This window comes from Mrakia frigida, assembly GCF_051309035.1.
Source record: "Mrakia frigida strain ATCC 22029 unplaced genomic scaffold BDY24scaffold_21, whole genome shotgun sequence".
Classification (NCBI taxonomy): Eukaryota; Fungi; Basidiomycota; class Tremellomycetes; order Cystofilobasidiales; family Mrakiaceae; genus Mrakia; species Mrakia frigida.
Genome location: NW_027481260.1, coordinates 303,268 through 316,577, shown reverse-complemented (window position 1 = coordinate 316,577; position 13,310 = coordinate 303,268). Strand labels below are relative to the sequence as shown.

Below are 13,310 nucleotides of genomic sequence, written 5' to 3'. Positions count from 1 at the left end.
TTAAGTATTAAACGGATCCAGCCTTCTCCTCTCTTCGCTCCTCAGGCCGCACCAGTCCTTCGATGGGACGGTCAGCGACGGCAACTACGTTATCGAGATCTCGGAAGAAGATCCAGATGAGAATGCAGCATCCGAAGGTAGCGGCTCTGAGTAAGAGAGGGATCGAAGAGGGGGGCGGGGAGGGAGGGTCAGCGCAAGAAGACGAGACGAGACGCGTCGCGTCGAAGCAAGAATGCATCGAAGCAAGGACGTCGAAGCAAAGACGCTAAGGCAGAACCACTAACCCGATTCCTACGTAAGGCCATATCAAATTCGGATCTGTCATAGCCGGGGAGATGATCTCAACGATGGCGGAGGAGAGGGCTGACATGAAGAGGTTGATGGCGAACACAAGGCCCTGGACGAAAGAGAAGATAGGTCAGCGAAGTCGTCTTTCGAGCTGTAAGGTAGATAGGAACTGACCTTCATCCTCTGGGGAGCAAGAGTGTAGGCCATCTCGTAAGAGGTAACGATGGCAAAAACTTCTCCGGCAGCGGGAAGAGCGTAGCCTGAAGATGAAAAGGACGAGGTCAGTTTTGTGCCCCTTCTCCTTTCTTCCTCCTCTACTTCTATGTCTACTCCCTCCTTATCGAAATCTACTTACCTGGAATCATCACCCAGACTGAAATGGGAGAGACGGTGGTTCCAACCTCGCAGTCCGACGCGTTGTACCCGCAAGGACTCGACTCGTAGATCTTCCACTGAACGATGGCGGAGACCATCATACCGAGACCAGCGAGGAAGAAACCGAAGATGACCCTCTTGATTCTGAGACGGAGGGAAGATCAGGAAAGAAAAGGAGTGGTCAGAAACGTGACGAAATGAAAAGGGACGACCTGGACGAAGCGTCGAAACCCAAAACTCACGGGGAGAAGTTGATGTTATACTTTCGGAGGAGAGGATAGACACCGTTGTTGAGGATGGGAACAAGGACGATGATAGTGATCGAATTGAAGTTCTGGAGAAGGTCGTTGGGAGCTCCGTTCGTGGTCTGAAAAGTCAGCGAGGAGCGGGAGCGGGAAGTCAAGTCAGCTCGAGTTCGACGAAGAGGACGAGGAAATTACGAGAAAGCTTACCAAAGAAGCAGCCTGGTTGTTCAAGATGGAGTTTAGTCCAGCGTCGGCGAGGTTGAAGACGACGAAGAAGAGGAAGAGCTGGGTAGAGCGAAAACGACCGAACAAAAGACGCGTCAGAAACTTCGGATCGTTCTCGACCCTCGAAGACGAAAAACGGAATATTTGCTCACCTTGCAAACGTTGAGAGTGGTCTTGAGCTCTCCGATGAAATCGTCGTCCCACTGCTGGTAGTGCTTGGGTCGCTTCTCAACCTCCAGAGTGTCTTCGATGACCGATGGCTTTGCCGCGTCCCAACTCCTCTTCACGACGGCAATTTTCCCGACTCGAGCAGCGTCGAGGACGACGGATCCCTTGGGAGGAAGGAGAATGAGCCTCTTGTACACGAGGGCGAGAGCAACGGGGACGAGCATGTCTGTTGCGAATGGAAAGCGAGGAAAGTTCAGTTGGTGTTCGGATGCGACGCACCTCCTCCTCGAACAGAGAAGAACGTGAGAGCTCACAGATGATTCCGGGCACAAGGAATCCGAGCCAGAATCCAACAAGCTTTTCACAGTAGGTGGTGGCGATCTAGTCGTTGGAGAAGGAGTGAGAGATCGCGTGAGTTGTGTCTCGTCTTCCCTCCGTCTTCCTCCCGTTTTCGAAACCTACCTGAAGCAAAGCACCAAGATTTATAGCCCAGTAGAAATTCATCATCATGGACTGAATTGTCATTCCTGGCAAGAGAACGAAGCGAGAAACAGGTCAGCTAGTGATTCGAGCTCAGGGGAAGAGAGGGAAGAATTCGACGTACCAGGATCGACGATGACAACCTCTCCCGTAGGAAGGGTCTTGATCTCCTGTCGATGAACTGGAGACTGATCGGCGAGAAGAGGAGCGACGGAAGGTTTGATCATGCCTGGCGAGAAACGGAGCGAAGAAAAGGTCAGCCCGTCGTGTCGTCGAGTGAGAGAGAGCGTGTCTGAACTCACCTGAAGCTCCAGCGAGGATGATGAGACCGAGGATGAAAACGATGATGGCATGACCCTCGGCGATGATCTTTGGGATTCCAGCAATGACGAGAAGAACGTGGCCGATAACTGGGAGGGAAGAGACGGGCGAGGAGAACGAGTCAGTCGACGCGTCGCAACCTGAGCGAAGGGAACGATTAACGAACCTCCGATAGCGGTTCCGACTGAGATGGTCTTGAACCTTCCCCACTAAATAAAAGGACGTATAGAATGAGAAGGGAAGAAGTCAGCAACTGATACGAGCGAGGGAAGGGAGAAAACAAGTCGACTCGACGAACCTTGGTATCAGCGAGGATAGCTCCGAAGATCGGGATCGTGTAGGCGAGGAAAGTGAAGAGGGTAGTCAAGGCAGCTGGGAAACGAAGACAAAGGAGTCAAGCTCAGCAAACGAAAATGACTCGAAGGAGAGGAGAAAGAGAAAGAGAAACGAGAAGCTCACTGGCAGTCTGAAGTCCAAGTCCGAGAGCACCAGCGGTAAGCTGAGAGCCCTTAGGAGGAGCTCCCGCTCCGTTTCCTCCTTCTGGAAGAGGTTGTTGAATGAAGTTGTAGAAGAGCTGAAGGGGGAAACGGCAGACGGGTCAGTTCGAAAGAAACACGAGCGAAACGAAGAGGCGAGAAGAACTCACTCCCGAGCACTGAGACGAGAGATAGAGAGCAGAGAGGATCAGTGAAGGTCTCTAGGATCGAGCGAGTGGTGTAGAGACTCACTCCGTAGTATGAAGCTCGCTGATCGCGCGAAGGAAGGGCGGAAGAGGCGAAGGTCAGCAAAGCAAGAGAGTCGAGCTTCAAACTCTCGTCGAATCTGTCGGCCGGTCTTTCTCTCGAGCAAATACTGCTCGAGGACCAGCGAGGTGTAGAAGAGGAAAGATTTGACTCACTTCGGCAACTGGAAGAAGCCAAGAACCAGAAACGAAGGAAGGACAGCGATCAGCTACCTCCGCTTTCGTCTGAACGGCCCCGTCTGTCTCGACGCGAAGACGAAAACATCGAAGACTCACACTCGACGAGACAGATAACATAGGCGGTCCAAGGAGCATGTCCCGAGACGAGTCGAAGAGTGGCTATCTCCTCCTCCGTTGGTGGTCGTCCGTCTCCTTCGATTTCGAGAGCAGGGCGAATGGATGTAGCAGAAGCGGAGAGGAACTCTTTGGATTCCTTGTCGGAGAGGGCCTTGTTGTCGAGGGTGAGAGGAGCAGGAGCGAGTACGTTGGCTTCGTCTTGAGCACCTGTTTGGTAGTCTGAAAGCACCGAGGAAGAAGAGAGCACCGAGAGGGAAGGAGGATCGAAGCTCAGCGAAAGGGAAGGAGGAGGGGGAGGGGGAAGGCGAAAGAAGAGGAAACGAGCGACGGAGAGCGGGAGGAGACTCACCTACGACGATTGCTGGTGAAGCTGCAGCGAACGAGACCGAATCAAGCTCGAGGTCAGCTCGTGAAGAAGGGAAGAGCAGCTATATAGGAGGAAAAAGCTCACTCATGTTGAGCAGAGATTGTGGGTGTTGGAAAAGAAGTCGGACGTCTCTTGGAAAAAAGATCTGACTCCTCCCCCTTCGGCAACCCGTTTGTCGGAACGTCAAACCGATGTCTATATCGAGTCATGATCTGCATGGGTTGCACGAGGGCAGAGGAGCTCGGATTGCATCTGGAAGGTGTGGGAGGGCCAATTCGGAAGGAGAGAGTTGAAAGAAAGAGTTGAGATTTCAAGAATGGGGGTCTCCCTCGGCCTGCGCGATCCGACCCTCCTCCGAAGGGGCGGCAACGAGAATTTTTGCGGCTGTGGTCGAGGATCCGAAATGACATCTGGAAAGTTTGCACACCGGATTAGCTTGAAAGGAGAGGAAGGGGGAGGGGGAGAGAGGACTCGGAAGGGAAAGGAAGAAACAGGGTCTTTTCTCTCCCAACCGACCGACCGACGCGTCCACAGTTTCGAGAAGAACGAGAGCTCAGCGTTGGTTTTTATGGTGAGGATGGGAAATGGGCATGTCGTTATCGCACGGAGTATTGGACGAGAAAAAGCTACAATGGAAATGGGAGAAAGGAAAAAGAAATAAGCCGACGACAACGAGACGAGTGGCCTTCGAGAGTTCCAAAAGGAGAGAGAGCATGGGTTTCTCGTTCGACTGGTCAAGGGTATCGGCCCTTGAGCTCGACGAGAAGGTCTTGAAAGGATATGTTCTCGGCCTGTGGATAGAAGGAAACATGTCAGTTCTCGGTTCTCGTATAGAGATACAGAGGGAGGACTCACCCCGAGCTTGAGACCCTCAACCACCTCGGAAGTCGATTTGGTAGGTCCAGCGACGATGAAACGACGGTATTTCTGCAGGCAAAAATTGAGAAGGCAGTCAGCTTCGAGTAGAGAGCATCAACAGGGAAAACAAAACTCACGTTGATCAACGAAGTGTTTCGCCTGAGATCGAGACGAGCAACACAACCCCCAACACCTCGAGTCAGCATCCAATTGTCATCTCGTCGTTCCACATGGTGCGAGCTCTCGAAAGAATTGCACTCACAAGTTCGACCTGATCATTCCCAAAGCGTCTGCTTCGGCTCTCTCGAGATCGACTCCTCCAGCAGCGTCGAGACTTCCCTCCCTCGCACAGTACTCCTTGCAGGCCTTGAGCAGGTCGGCGAAAGTTGTTGCTTCAGCGAGTTCGGTATCGAGATCGACGTTTCGGTCGAGGAGTTCGGGGTTGTGGGTTGGGTTGAGCCTGATAGAGAGGAAACGGAGGAGAGGCAAGGTCAGGTCGATGCTCGACGAGGAGAGGAGGAGAACAAGAAGGACGAACGGTTCGGTTCCAGCGACGACAAAAGGAGCGGTTTCGACGATGGAAGTTCGGCATCCGATCATGAGAGCTGAAAGGGTGAGGTTCTTGAAGAGGACTCTGTAGAAAAGCGAGAGGCGAGAGGAGCCGAGTCAGCGATGCATCGAAACAGGACGCGTCGACCAAACTCGACAGAACTCACTGATCCTGGTTGCAAAGAGCATCAACGCAAACGACCGTCGAGGGATGAAGGTTGAGCTGGTAGTCGAGCGCTCCATGCTTGAGAAGATTGATCTGCGTTCATCGAGCACAACGAGAAGACTCATCAGCTTCGAGGAAACAAACATCGAGAAAGAGAAGGTACTCACCAAGTCCTTCTTCACCAACGCAGGATCATCGAGGAATACCGAAGGTGTAAGAGTGATCTGAGCTTTCCTAGCGATCCCAAACTCGAAGAAGGTTGTCTTCTGCTCCGGAACTGCGAAGAACGAGAGGGGGGATCGAGACGCGTCAGTTTGGCGAGCCTGCCCTCTCTCTCCTTCGCTCGTCGTCGACTCACCAAACGTCTCCTTCCCCGTCCCGAACCCGTAAAACCTCGTCCCCGTCCTCCTCCTCAACTCCACCAAGTTCGGCAGCATCCACAGCTCCTTCGCGTTATGCACCAGCACCACCTCCGGGACGAACCTCCTCACCTCCATCGTGTCCGCGTTTGGTCCTGGAACCGCGAACACCTTCGTTGGTTGATGAAGGAGAGCCGTTCCGTTCGGGTCTGCTGGAGAAGTGAGGAGGTCGTGGAGAAGAGCGATCCCAGGGAGGTGTTCCGTGATGGTGGAGGGAGCGAAGACGGCGACGGAAGAGGAAGCTTGACGGAGGGAGTTGATGAAGGGGAGGGTGATGCCCCAGATATCGACTGTAGAGGAACACGAAAGTAGGTCAACAGGTGGGAGAGGGAGGAGGTCAGTAATAGTTGGCGCAGAAGAGACGAAAGGACGAAGAACGAACGACTCGAATCCAAAGCCAAGGAGCTGATCTTTGTCGGCATGGGCAGCGTCGGTCGAGGGAGAAGAATCAACGCTCCAATGAGAGACTCCTTGTAGGGTCTGCACGCATCTCGAAGGGACGATGGAACGTTGAGTTCGCGGCAGAGAGGGGAGGATCGAGGGAGGACGACGAAGGCGTAAGGCGATTGAGGGAGGTAGGCGATGGAAACCTAAACGAAGCGACAGGCGAGGTAGAGACCCTTCAGTTTCAGTTTCTTTGCGTTCCTCTTGGTTCGGGAAGAGAGCTGGAGAAACGACTCGACTCACCGACCCTCCTTCGCAACTCTCCTCCAACCACCAAGCCATCTGCCTAAACGCCTTCTCCCTCTCTCCCCTCTCCCCGACCTCTCCCTTCACTCCCGCCTCGACCCTACAAAACTGAACCACCCCTCCTCCTCCTCCTCCTCCACTCCTCTCCTGTTCCACCACCCCTCTCAACACTACAGCAGCTTCAAACACGTTCCAAGTCTGCTCCAAGCACACCTCCGGTTCGTTCCCAAACAGGCTCGTAATCGTTCGAACTTTGGCTCCTCCGGGTAGAGAAACGGGGAGAGGATCTGTAAGGTCGGTGAGATCGGCGAGACCGAGAGGTTGTTGAGGTTTGTGGACGTCTTCGGCGAGGGAGGACAGGGTTGGTTTGAGTGTCGTGGGACCGAGGAGGAGGGTGATGGTTGTGCGGGCTTTTTTGGGGATGACGGAGGAGGGGAGGTAGGCTGAAGTGGAGGTAGAGGTGGGTTTGTTGAAGGAACTGCGAGAACAAGGAAGAGTCAGCGTTCGAGTTTTCCGTTCACGACGCGTCGACGATCAATACCTTCCTTCCTTCCCTTCCCTCTCACGCTCCCAAAAAGGACCTCAGAAACTCACTCCTTAAGCATCTCTCCCATATCTGGCTTCACATCCCCGCTTCCACCGGCACTCAGGACCCTACTTCCCAACCCCCAATCATGCTGCTTCTTCACCACCTTCCTTTCCCCTCCCCCTCCCCCAGCCGCATCGACCAACTTCTTCGCCTCTGCCATTTCCTTCTCCTTCCTCTTCCTCTCCCTTTCCTTCTCCTGGAAGATTTCCGCTCGTTCCCTGCTCGTCAACTCGCCGCTGTTCGAAGTCGAGTTGACGTTGGGACGGGGACCGGGTCGTTTCGCTGGTGGAGGGGAGGCGGATTCGGATAAGGGGCGTTTGTGAGGTTGGAGGGGTTCGGTCGGTTTCGGTCGGGCTAGATGGGTGGAACGGGAGGGAGAGGGTGAGCTTTGGGGAGAGGTAGAGACAGGCAGGACGAGACGCGCGTACCTTGAGTCGACGAGACGTTTGCCTTCTTCTTCTGAGGGCGCTCATCCTCCGAATCCTCATCTATCACAACCAAACACAATAAAAAAAATACCATCCCAACTCAGTCAGCTCATCTTCCTTCTCCTCGAACGCGTCCCTTCCAAAGACTCACCCGAACTGATCGCCTTCTTCTTCTTCTTCTTCTCCCCTACAATCGTCTCACTAGCCCTTCCCTTCCCCTTCGCTCCACCAGCAGCAACCTTCTTCTTGGGAGGAGGAGAAACCGGTCTGGGTTTGGGTTTCGAAGGTGCTGGTTTGGGTTTGGCGAGAGGAGCGTCGGGTTCGTCTTCAGAGGAGGAGGAAGAGTCGGAGTTCACGACGGGGGCTGGGATGTTCTGTTCGGTTCGTCGGAAGAAAAGGGGAGAAAATGAGTGTCGGTCTCGGTGTTGAGGAGGGACGACGAGAGTTGAAAGGAGAGGAGAGACGCGAAGGAGATCGAGAACGAGAGAACGAGAGAGAGAGGAGACGAAACGAACCTTCGCCTTCTTCCCAGCATTCTTAGCCTGAGCGATCTTGATCCTGTTGTCCCTCGTATCCTTAGCGATAGACATCCATTCAACTTGACACGAAAACGAACGAAGCGGTGAGCTCAACCCGTTTCCTCCCTTCCTCGTCGAGACCCTGACTCACTGAGCAAAGCAGGAGGCGTAACGTAGTGATCCGCATCCCTCTGACTCTTCTTGGGTTGGAAAGGGAGGTTGAGAGCGGTCCAGAACTTCCTGGGCCTAGTGTCAAACGAAGGCAAGGAAGTGGTGAGCTCGCACGACGAGACGGACGGAGGAAGGCGGCGATGGAAGAGCGGAATTTGAGAGCGTACATTTCTTGAGAGACGAAAGAGGCGAGAGGTTCTTTGCTGTGTAAGTCGCCGAAAAAGGTCAGTTCGACATGATTCCGAGGGAGGAAGAGAGGGAAGAGAAGGGACGGACGTGTTGGCGTTTCGTTTCCATCCCGACCACTGGGAAACCCGAATCAACAAGACCGAAACCGGGTCAGTCTGAGCGCATACGTCCAGGTGAATCTGAGGTGGTGTAAAAGCTGACCTTGACGGTATAGTACTGTGGTTCGCAACGAGTGACGAAACGAAGAGAGGGAGGCAAGGGGAGGGAAGGGGGAAACGGTGAGCTCTCACGTTAACTTCCTTCGAGCTCTTCCACCTCCAAACGAGCAGGTTTTCACGCCCAAAAGGAGAAGTTGGACGTACCCATGCCTTCCCTTCCGATCCATTCTGATAAATCGCATCCTCGACCCAATCTGAAGCCCGGGCAAGGAACGAAGCGGCGAGAGGAGGAGGAAGATGGTGAGCTCTTCGTTCCCTTCTTCTCCTTCTCCTTCTCCTTCTTCCTTCTCTTATCTTCCTCTGCAAGATGTCGATGGACACTCACCGACGTAGTACTCTACGTTCTCATCCTCTGGCTGTCCTAGACTGAGCTCATCGTCTCCTACGGGCCAGTCGTCGATGGGATCGTGGAAGTTGGCCATCTTGAGGTGGAGAAGGGAGGAGAGGGAGGGAAGGGTGCGTGGGTTTGCTGGTTTGCTCGTAGATTCGAACGAGATTCGCGTCGATTTGCGTGTGTTGGGGTTGCTGTGGATCCTCTTGAGGGAGAGAAGGGGAGAGAGAGGGTCTTGAAGTCTTGAGGAGGGAGTGGTGAAAGTTGGGAGGAGAAACGAGCTCGAACGGACGAGCGACGAGAGCTTGCGACGCGAGATTTGCCTCCGAAACGCTACTAGAAACTCGGTGTCAGTTTTCTCTCTCTTTCAGAGTAAAGTGAGCTCGTCTCTCCACGATTCAGTTCCTCAAAAAAGTACGGGAAGAATAAAAAAAACGAGCTCGTTCATCGCTCTCCTCCTTCCTCCGCTCTTCTCTCTCAACGACCACCACCTCTCTCTCCCTCCCTCTCCCTTTCTTCTTTTCTCTCAGCTCTCCCTCCCGCTGGCCCTCTGCATACCATGCCCTCCACCACAGTCTCCAACGACGACGTTCGTCCCCTTTCTTCCTTCTCCCCTCTCCTCTCCTCTCGTTCCTTCTTCAAAGCTCACTTCTCCTTCCTCCCTTCGCTTTCAGTTCCTGGTCCGTCTGCAATCCCTCCTCGACAAAAACAAGACGCTCGGATCCGTTTGGATCACCCAGAAGAGGCGTTAGTTTTCATCTTCGGTTATCTTATCTTTCGAAGAGAAGACCGGGAGGAGGAGGAGAGAGGGGAAGGAACGAGAGCTGATCGTGTGCGCTGGATCTTTGGTTCGACGCAGTGACCTACACGCCCACGCCCGCTGAGGAGGAGGAGGCTCAGCTGAACGAGGATGTCGATATGGGAGAGGGCTCGAGCAGTCTGTTGAGCGAGAAGGAGTGGCCTTGCGTGGTGAAAGCGAGTGATGGGGAGATCAAGTTCTCGACGCAGGTGAGCTCGGTCGTCTCCTTCCTTCTTTTCGCTCGTCTATAGAAACTCCTATGCTGACCCTTCTCGTTTTCTCTCCTCTTCCCTCGCTCGCTCGCTCGCTCCTTTCGCTCTCGTTTCTCCCTGCTCGTCTCGCTCGCCCAGATCTCTCCCTCCGACCTCCCCTCCTTCACGCTCGCCTATGGAACCCTCCTCAAAGCCTCCCTTGCTCCTCATCTCAAGAAGAGGGACAAGAAGAAGGAGAAGGCCAGAGCGGAGGACATCGTAAAGGAGAAGAAGAAGCTCGAGGCCATCCTGGCGGCTGGAGTGGGAGAGGAGGGGAAGAGAGGGAAGGGAAGGAGTCGTGAGTTCACCTTGAGTCTTTCGTCGTTTGTTTGTTGTATCCGGGTTGGGTTTTGGCACGCTCGGAGGTGTTTTCTCGCTTGGTGTGGTGCGAGGCTAGGCTGGCTGGCAGAGGAGTCTCTGAGCTCTCTCAATCTACGAGCTCTCCCTTCGTCAATCTCGAAAACGTCGAGCTCACGCACACTTCCCTTCCTCCTCGTCTCTCTCTCCTCCCCTACCCACCCTCTTTTCCCATCACTTTCTTACCCACTTCCACCCTTTTATCCATGCAGGTCGGCAAAAACGCATCAAATCCGTCCAGAAAGCCCAGCTCAAACTGGACGCGCTCGTCGCAAAGGAGGACCGGAAGAAGAAGGTCGCTGGGACGGCAGTCGTGCCTCCGCCGACGGAGGTGGTGTAGCTTTGGGTTCGGGTATGGGTTTGAGGATCAGGGAGGATGTAATGATGGTTTGAAACGTACGAACGAGAGAGAGGGACGAGAGGAGGGAAGAAAGGAGAGGAGGGAGAGAGTAGGTTGAGATGTGAAGAGCGTTTTCTAAACCGGAGAGACAGAGACCACAGCTACGAGCGTTTTGATGGATCTCAATCCTACTAGTACACAACCGGATTTCGAGACGGACGACGAGCAAAACGCGACTCGACCTCCAACGCGTCCGCCCGCCTCCTCCCTCCGTTCCTCTCCTCTCCCCTCCTGCTTCTCGCCTCGCCAGCCTTTTCTGAATCTCCCAATCCTAGCCACCTCAAGATCTGTTTCCTTCTATTTTGCTTCCGATCCACCCAGACCCTATCCATCCGACGAATCGACGACGACGCGACGAGGACGACCGTTTCCGAAACGAACCCAACCCAATACCAAAGGCCCAGAGCACTCTAGAACAGCGTATTCGTGCAGTTCAGCCTGTCAGTAGATATCTGTACAGAGAGAGGAGAAGAAAAGAAAGAAAGAACGAAAAGTGACTTCCCTGTCAAACGAACTCCGACAGCTGGCTCGAGTCCCTCCTCCCTTTGTTCTTCTCCCTTTGTTCCTCTTTCTCCTCCAACCCACAACTCGCCTCACCCACCGACTTCACTCTTCACTCTTCCCTTTTCCAAGCATGTCAGCTCCAAAATCTTCCTCTACCTCGAAGCAGAAGGCCTCTGATCCCGGACTTTCTCCATCCCACATCGGTGAGCTTCGACGTTCCTCCCTCCCATTCCTTGTGTCTTCTCGCCCTTCCTCCCTTGAGCCTCCAGCCTTATCCAGCAGAGCTGACTTAGATTGTTTATTTCCAATTAATCTCTCTCTTAATCTCACTCTTAATCTCTCTCTGTGTGTCTCTCTTTGCCCTTCTACCAGATCCCTCGAATCCAACTTCCACCGAATCTCCTCCTCCTCCTCCAATTCTCGACTACGAACCTTCCTACTTTGAGCAAAATCTCGTCCTCGGCTACGGCTTCGACTACACCCAACCCAACCTCGTCGTCTCTGATCGAGAAATCGCCGCTCTCAGCCGGCCACCGCCCGTTTCCATCATGTCCAGATTCCGAGCTCCCCTCTACACCGACGTCCCCAACTATGTCGAAAAGATCAACCACATCAACCGAGTCTTCCCAGCTCTGGCTGAGAGCAGGAAGAAGACGGCTTTGAAGAAGGAGGAGGAGAGGAAGAGGGAGGAGAAGGAGGAGAGGGAGAGCGCGAGCTCGAGTTTGGGTCAAGGAGGAGGAAGAGCCGGGAGAGAGCTGGGAGGAAGTCGAGGAGCGGATTTTCTTTAAAGAGAGCTTATAAAAGAGTCTAGAGCAGGTCCCGAGTGGTTGAAGAAAGAGTGCTGAAGAGTTGCTGGCTGTCGAGAGATCTTGGACCTTGGGCCGAACCCGTCGAGCTCGAAAAGGAAGCTCGAAGTCATTTCGTCTTCCTCCGTCTGACCGCCATCTCCCCTAGAGGAAGAAGTTTTCAAAGTTCTTTTTCTTCGACTCCAGCATACTCGGAAGGTCAGTGAACCCTCTTGGCTGTTCAGAAGGGCTCGAAGGGTGCTGAAACTGAGCTCGACGTTTCTCTCGCCACCCTTCCCTCCCTCCTCCCCGTGCTCTCCCCTCCCTGCCTTCTCCTTCCCTTTGCTGATATCGTCTCTTTCTTCCTCTTTACTCTCTCTGAACCAGATCACATCCATCGACCTCCCTTTCTCCTATCGAACCTTCGTCCTTCCTGCCTCTTCAAGCCGTCCTCCGCCTCCTCGCTCCACCACCATGTCTCGACGCACCTCCCTCTTCCCTTCCTACGTCCTCGATCGAACTAAAACAGCCAACTGGAACTACGAAATCACAGACGAGGACGCAGATGGAGAGTCGTACGCCTCGGAAGAGCAGATGAGGGAGAGGGAGGAGGAGGGAGGCCGAGGTGGTGAGCTCGACGATGCCGTGAGTCTCCCCTCTCGTCCTTCCTGTATGCGTCAGAGATGGCCCTGCTCGAAGGAAGAGGAGCTGAGTCAAACTTCTCCTTAATCTCACAGGACGAAGCACGAGTTCACTCGAGATCCCTCGTTGGTCGACGGCCCACCTACAAGGTCACCCTCCCTTCCCTCCGACCCACCCACTCTCAACCTTCCGCTCGTCCCTCGAAACCGGTCCCTACCTCTCGAATCAAGTCGGACTCTCGTGTCGCTCTTCCGAAGGCTGTTCACCCCCTTTCCATGGTGAGTTTTCTTTTGAACCTCGCACGTCTTCAGTCTCGAGGGAGGGAACAGGCGACTAAATGCGTGACTGACCTCTTCGTCTCCCTCCCCTCCCAGCTTCCTCTCCTCCCGAACGTACCCTCTCCCCTCTCGAACTCATCCATGGACGTCAATCCACCTCAGAGCTCTCCCTCGGACCCTGCTTCACCCGCCAAACGAACCTTCGAGGAAGCCGAACTCGAGGACGAACCCGTCGAGGAGGAGGACGCGTCGGACGAGAGCAGCTCGCAGGAGGCAGAACTCGAGGTCTTGATCCCAGTGAGGAGGGAGAGGACGAGAGTCAGAATCAGACAGAGGACGGTCGTACCTGTGAGTGCTTCCTCTCCCTCTCCATCCTCGAGCTCAAGCTGGAAACCCTCAAACTGACGACCTCTTCGTTCTTTCCCTTTTCTCTCTCTCTCTCTCTCTTCAGGCCCCTATCTCACCCCTCCCCTCTCATACCCTCGCCGGACAAGACTCTCTCCCTCAATCCTCTCCAGCAACTGCAATCCGATTCCTCGCTTCTCCGCCTCCCGCTCTAGCATTCAACGCCGTCGCGTCCTCGTCCTCTTCGGCTTCGACTTCGAAACGACCAACCGCCGCTGTCAACTTCTCCGTTTCATCCTCCTCACCTCCTCGAAA

At 54.3% G+C, this 13,310-nt stretch overlaps 6 protein-coding genes across 6 annotated transcripts; 3 read left to right on the top strand and 3 right to left on the bottom strand.

The window, feature by feature from the left end:
- Positions 1-35: 35 nt before the first annotated feature.
- On the bottom strand, positions 36-861 carry BDY24DRAFT_112392 (uncharacterized protein). The gene is made up of 3 exons (XM_076635866.1): positions 644-861; positions 463-548; positions 36-397 (listed from the first exon to the last, which is right to left on the bottom strand). The coding sequence occupies exons 1-3, from the start codon at positions 762-764 to the stop codon at positions 266-268; spliced, it is 339 nt and encodes a 112-aa protein (XP_076495374.1). The 5' UTR covers positions 765-861; the 3' UTR covers positions 36-265.
- On the bottom strand, positions 813-3,777 carry BDY24DRAFT_393616 (POT family-domain-containing protein). The gene is made up of 16 exons (XM_076641072.1): positions 3,593-3,777; positions 3,491-3,511; positions 3,121-3,360; positions 3,001-3,008; positions 2,831-2,848; positions 2,749-2,757; positions 2,562-2,676; positions 2,401-2,474; positions 2,269-2,311; positions 2,084-2,191; positions 1,906-2,010; positions 1,764-1,828; positions 1,616-1,682; positions 1,286-1,527; positions 1,116-1,193; positions 813-1,030 (listed from the first exon to the last, which is right to left on the bottom strand). The coding sequence occupies exons 1-16, from the start codon at positions 3,594-3,596 to the stop codon at positions 902-904; spliced, it is 1,326 nt and encodes a 441-aa protein (XP_076495373.1). The 5' UTR covers positions 3,597-3,777; the 3' UTR covers positions 813-901.
- A 301-nt stretch (positions 3,778-4,078) lies between these two features.
- Positions 4,079-6,384, bottom strand: BDY24DRAFT_393610 (uncharacterized protein). Its single transcript, XM_076641071.1, has 9 exons — positions 6,188-6,384; positions 5,883-6,090; positions 5,249-5,790; positions 5,083-5,174; positions 4,905-5,000; positions 4,629-4,826; positions 4,504-4,525; positions 4,364-4,435; positions 4,079-4,299 (listed from the first exon to the last, which is right to left on the bottom strand). Exons 1-9 carry the CDS (start codon positions 6,224-6,226, stop codon positions 4,243-4,245), a joined length of 1,326 nt encoding a protein of 441 aa, XP_076495372.1. The 5' UTR covers positions 6,227-6,384; the 3' UTR covers positions 4,079-4,242.
- Positions 6,385-9,028: 2,644 nt separating this feature from the next.
- On the top strand, positions 9,029-10,830 carry BDY24DRAFT_393605 (signal recognition particle 14 kDa protein). Its single transcript, XM_076641070.1, has 5 exons — positions 9,029-9,223; positions 9,309-9,381; positions 9,494-9,642; positions 9,784-9,982; positions 10,254-10,830. Exons 1-5 carry the CDS (start codon positions 9,194-9,196, stop codon positions 10,379-10,381), a joined length of 579 nt encoding a protein of 192 aa, XP_076495371.1. The 5' UTR covers positions 9,029-9,193; the 3' UTR covers positions 10,382-10,830.
- Positions 10,831-10,901: 71 nt separating this feature from the next.
- BDY24DRAFT_393602 (uncharacterized protein) lies at positions 10,902-11,761 on the top strand. The gene is made up of 2 exons (XM_076641069.1): positions 10,902-11,148; positions 11,318-11,761. Exons 1-2 carry the CDS (start codon positions 11,076-11,078, stop codon positions 11,731-11,733), a joined length of 489 nt encoding a protein of 162 aa, XP_076495370.1. The 5' UTR covers positions 10,902-11,075; the 3' UTR covers positions 11,734-11,761.
- A 509-nt stretch (positions 11,762-12,270) lies between these two features.
- BDY24DRAFT_112193 (uncharacterized protein) lies at positions 12,271-13,182 on the top strand. The gene has a single exon (XM_076635865.1). It carries the CDS (start codon positions 12,414-12,416, stop codon positions 13,053-13,055), a length of 642 nt encoding a protein of 213 aa, XP_076495369.1. The 5' UTR covers positions 12,271-12,413; the 3' UTR covers positions 13,056-13,182.
- Positions 13,183-13,310: the final 128 nt, after the last annotated feature.

What these genes read in the sequence shown, in the direction of transcription:
- BDY24DRAFT_112392 (XM_076635866.1), bottom strand. Translation starts at nt 764, where the DNA reads ATGATGGTCTCCGCCATCGTTCAGTGGAAGATCTACGAGTCGAGTCCT. An exon ending in AGTCTGGGTGATGATTCCAG is followed by an intron (nt 549 to 643) that starts GTAAGTAGATTT and finishes TTTCATCTTCAG; the next exon opens with GCTACGCTCTTCCCGCTGCC. An exon ending in TTGCTCCCCAGAGGATGAAG is followed by an intron (nt 398 to 462) that starts GTCAGTTCCTAT and finishes TCTTTCGTCCAG; the next exon opens with GGCCTTGTGTTCGCCATCAA.
- BDY24DRAFT_393616 (XM_076641072.1), bottom strand. An exon ending in CTATCCTCGCTGATACCAAG is followed by an intron (nt 2,312 to 2,400) that starts GTTCGTCGAGTC and finishes CCTTTTATTTAG; the next exon opens with TGGGGAAGGTTCAAGACCAT. An exon ending in CCACTCTCAACGTTTGCAAG is followed by an intron (nt 1,194 to 1,285) that starts GTGAGCAAATAT and finishes CGCTCTACCCAG; the next exon opens with CTCTTCCTCTTCTTCGTCGT.
- BDY24DRAFT_393610 (XM_076641071.1), bottom strand. Translation starts at nt 6,226, where the DNA reads ATGGCTTGGTGGTTGGAGGAGAGTTGCGAAGGAGGGTCG. An exon ending in AGAGTTGCGAAGGAGGGTCG is followed by an intron (nt 6,091 to 6,187) that starts GTGAGTCGAGTC and finishes CGCTTCGTTTAG; the next exon opens with GTTTCCATCGCCTACCTCCC. An exon ending in GCTCTTTGCAACCAGGATCA is followed by an intron (nt 5,001 to 5,082) that starts GTGAGTTCTGTC and finishes GCTTTTCTACAG; the next exon opens with AGTCCTCTTCAAGAACCTCA.
- BDY24DRAFT_393605 (XM_076641070.1), top strand. Translation starts at nt 9,194, where the DNA reads ATGCCCTCCACCACAGTCTCCAACGACGAC. An exon ending in TTGGATCACCCAGAAGAGGC is followed by an intron (nt 9,382 to 9,493) that starts GTTAGTTTTCAT and finishes GGTTCGACGCAG; the next exon opens with TGACCTACACGCCCACGCCC. An exon ending in AGATCAAGTTCTCGACGCAG is followed by an intron (nt 9,643 to 9,783) that starts GTGAGCTCGGTC and finishes TCGCTCGCCCAG; the next exon opens with ATCTCTCCCTCCGACCTCCC.
- BDY24DRAFT_393602 (XM_076641069.1), top strand. Translation starts at nt 11,076, where the DNA reads ATGTCAGCTCCAAAATCTTCCTCTACCTCGAAGCAGAAGGCCTCTGAT. An exon ending in ACTTTCTCCATCCCACATCG is followed by an intron (nt 11,149 to 11,317) that starts GTGAGCTTCGAC and finishes CCCTTCTACCAG; the next exon opens with ATCCCTCGAATCCAACTTCC.
- BDY24DRAFT_112193 (XM_076635865.1), top strand. Translation starts at nt 12,414, where the DNA reads ATGGCCCTGCTCGAAGGAAGAGGAGCTGAGTCAAACTTCTCCTTAATC.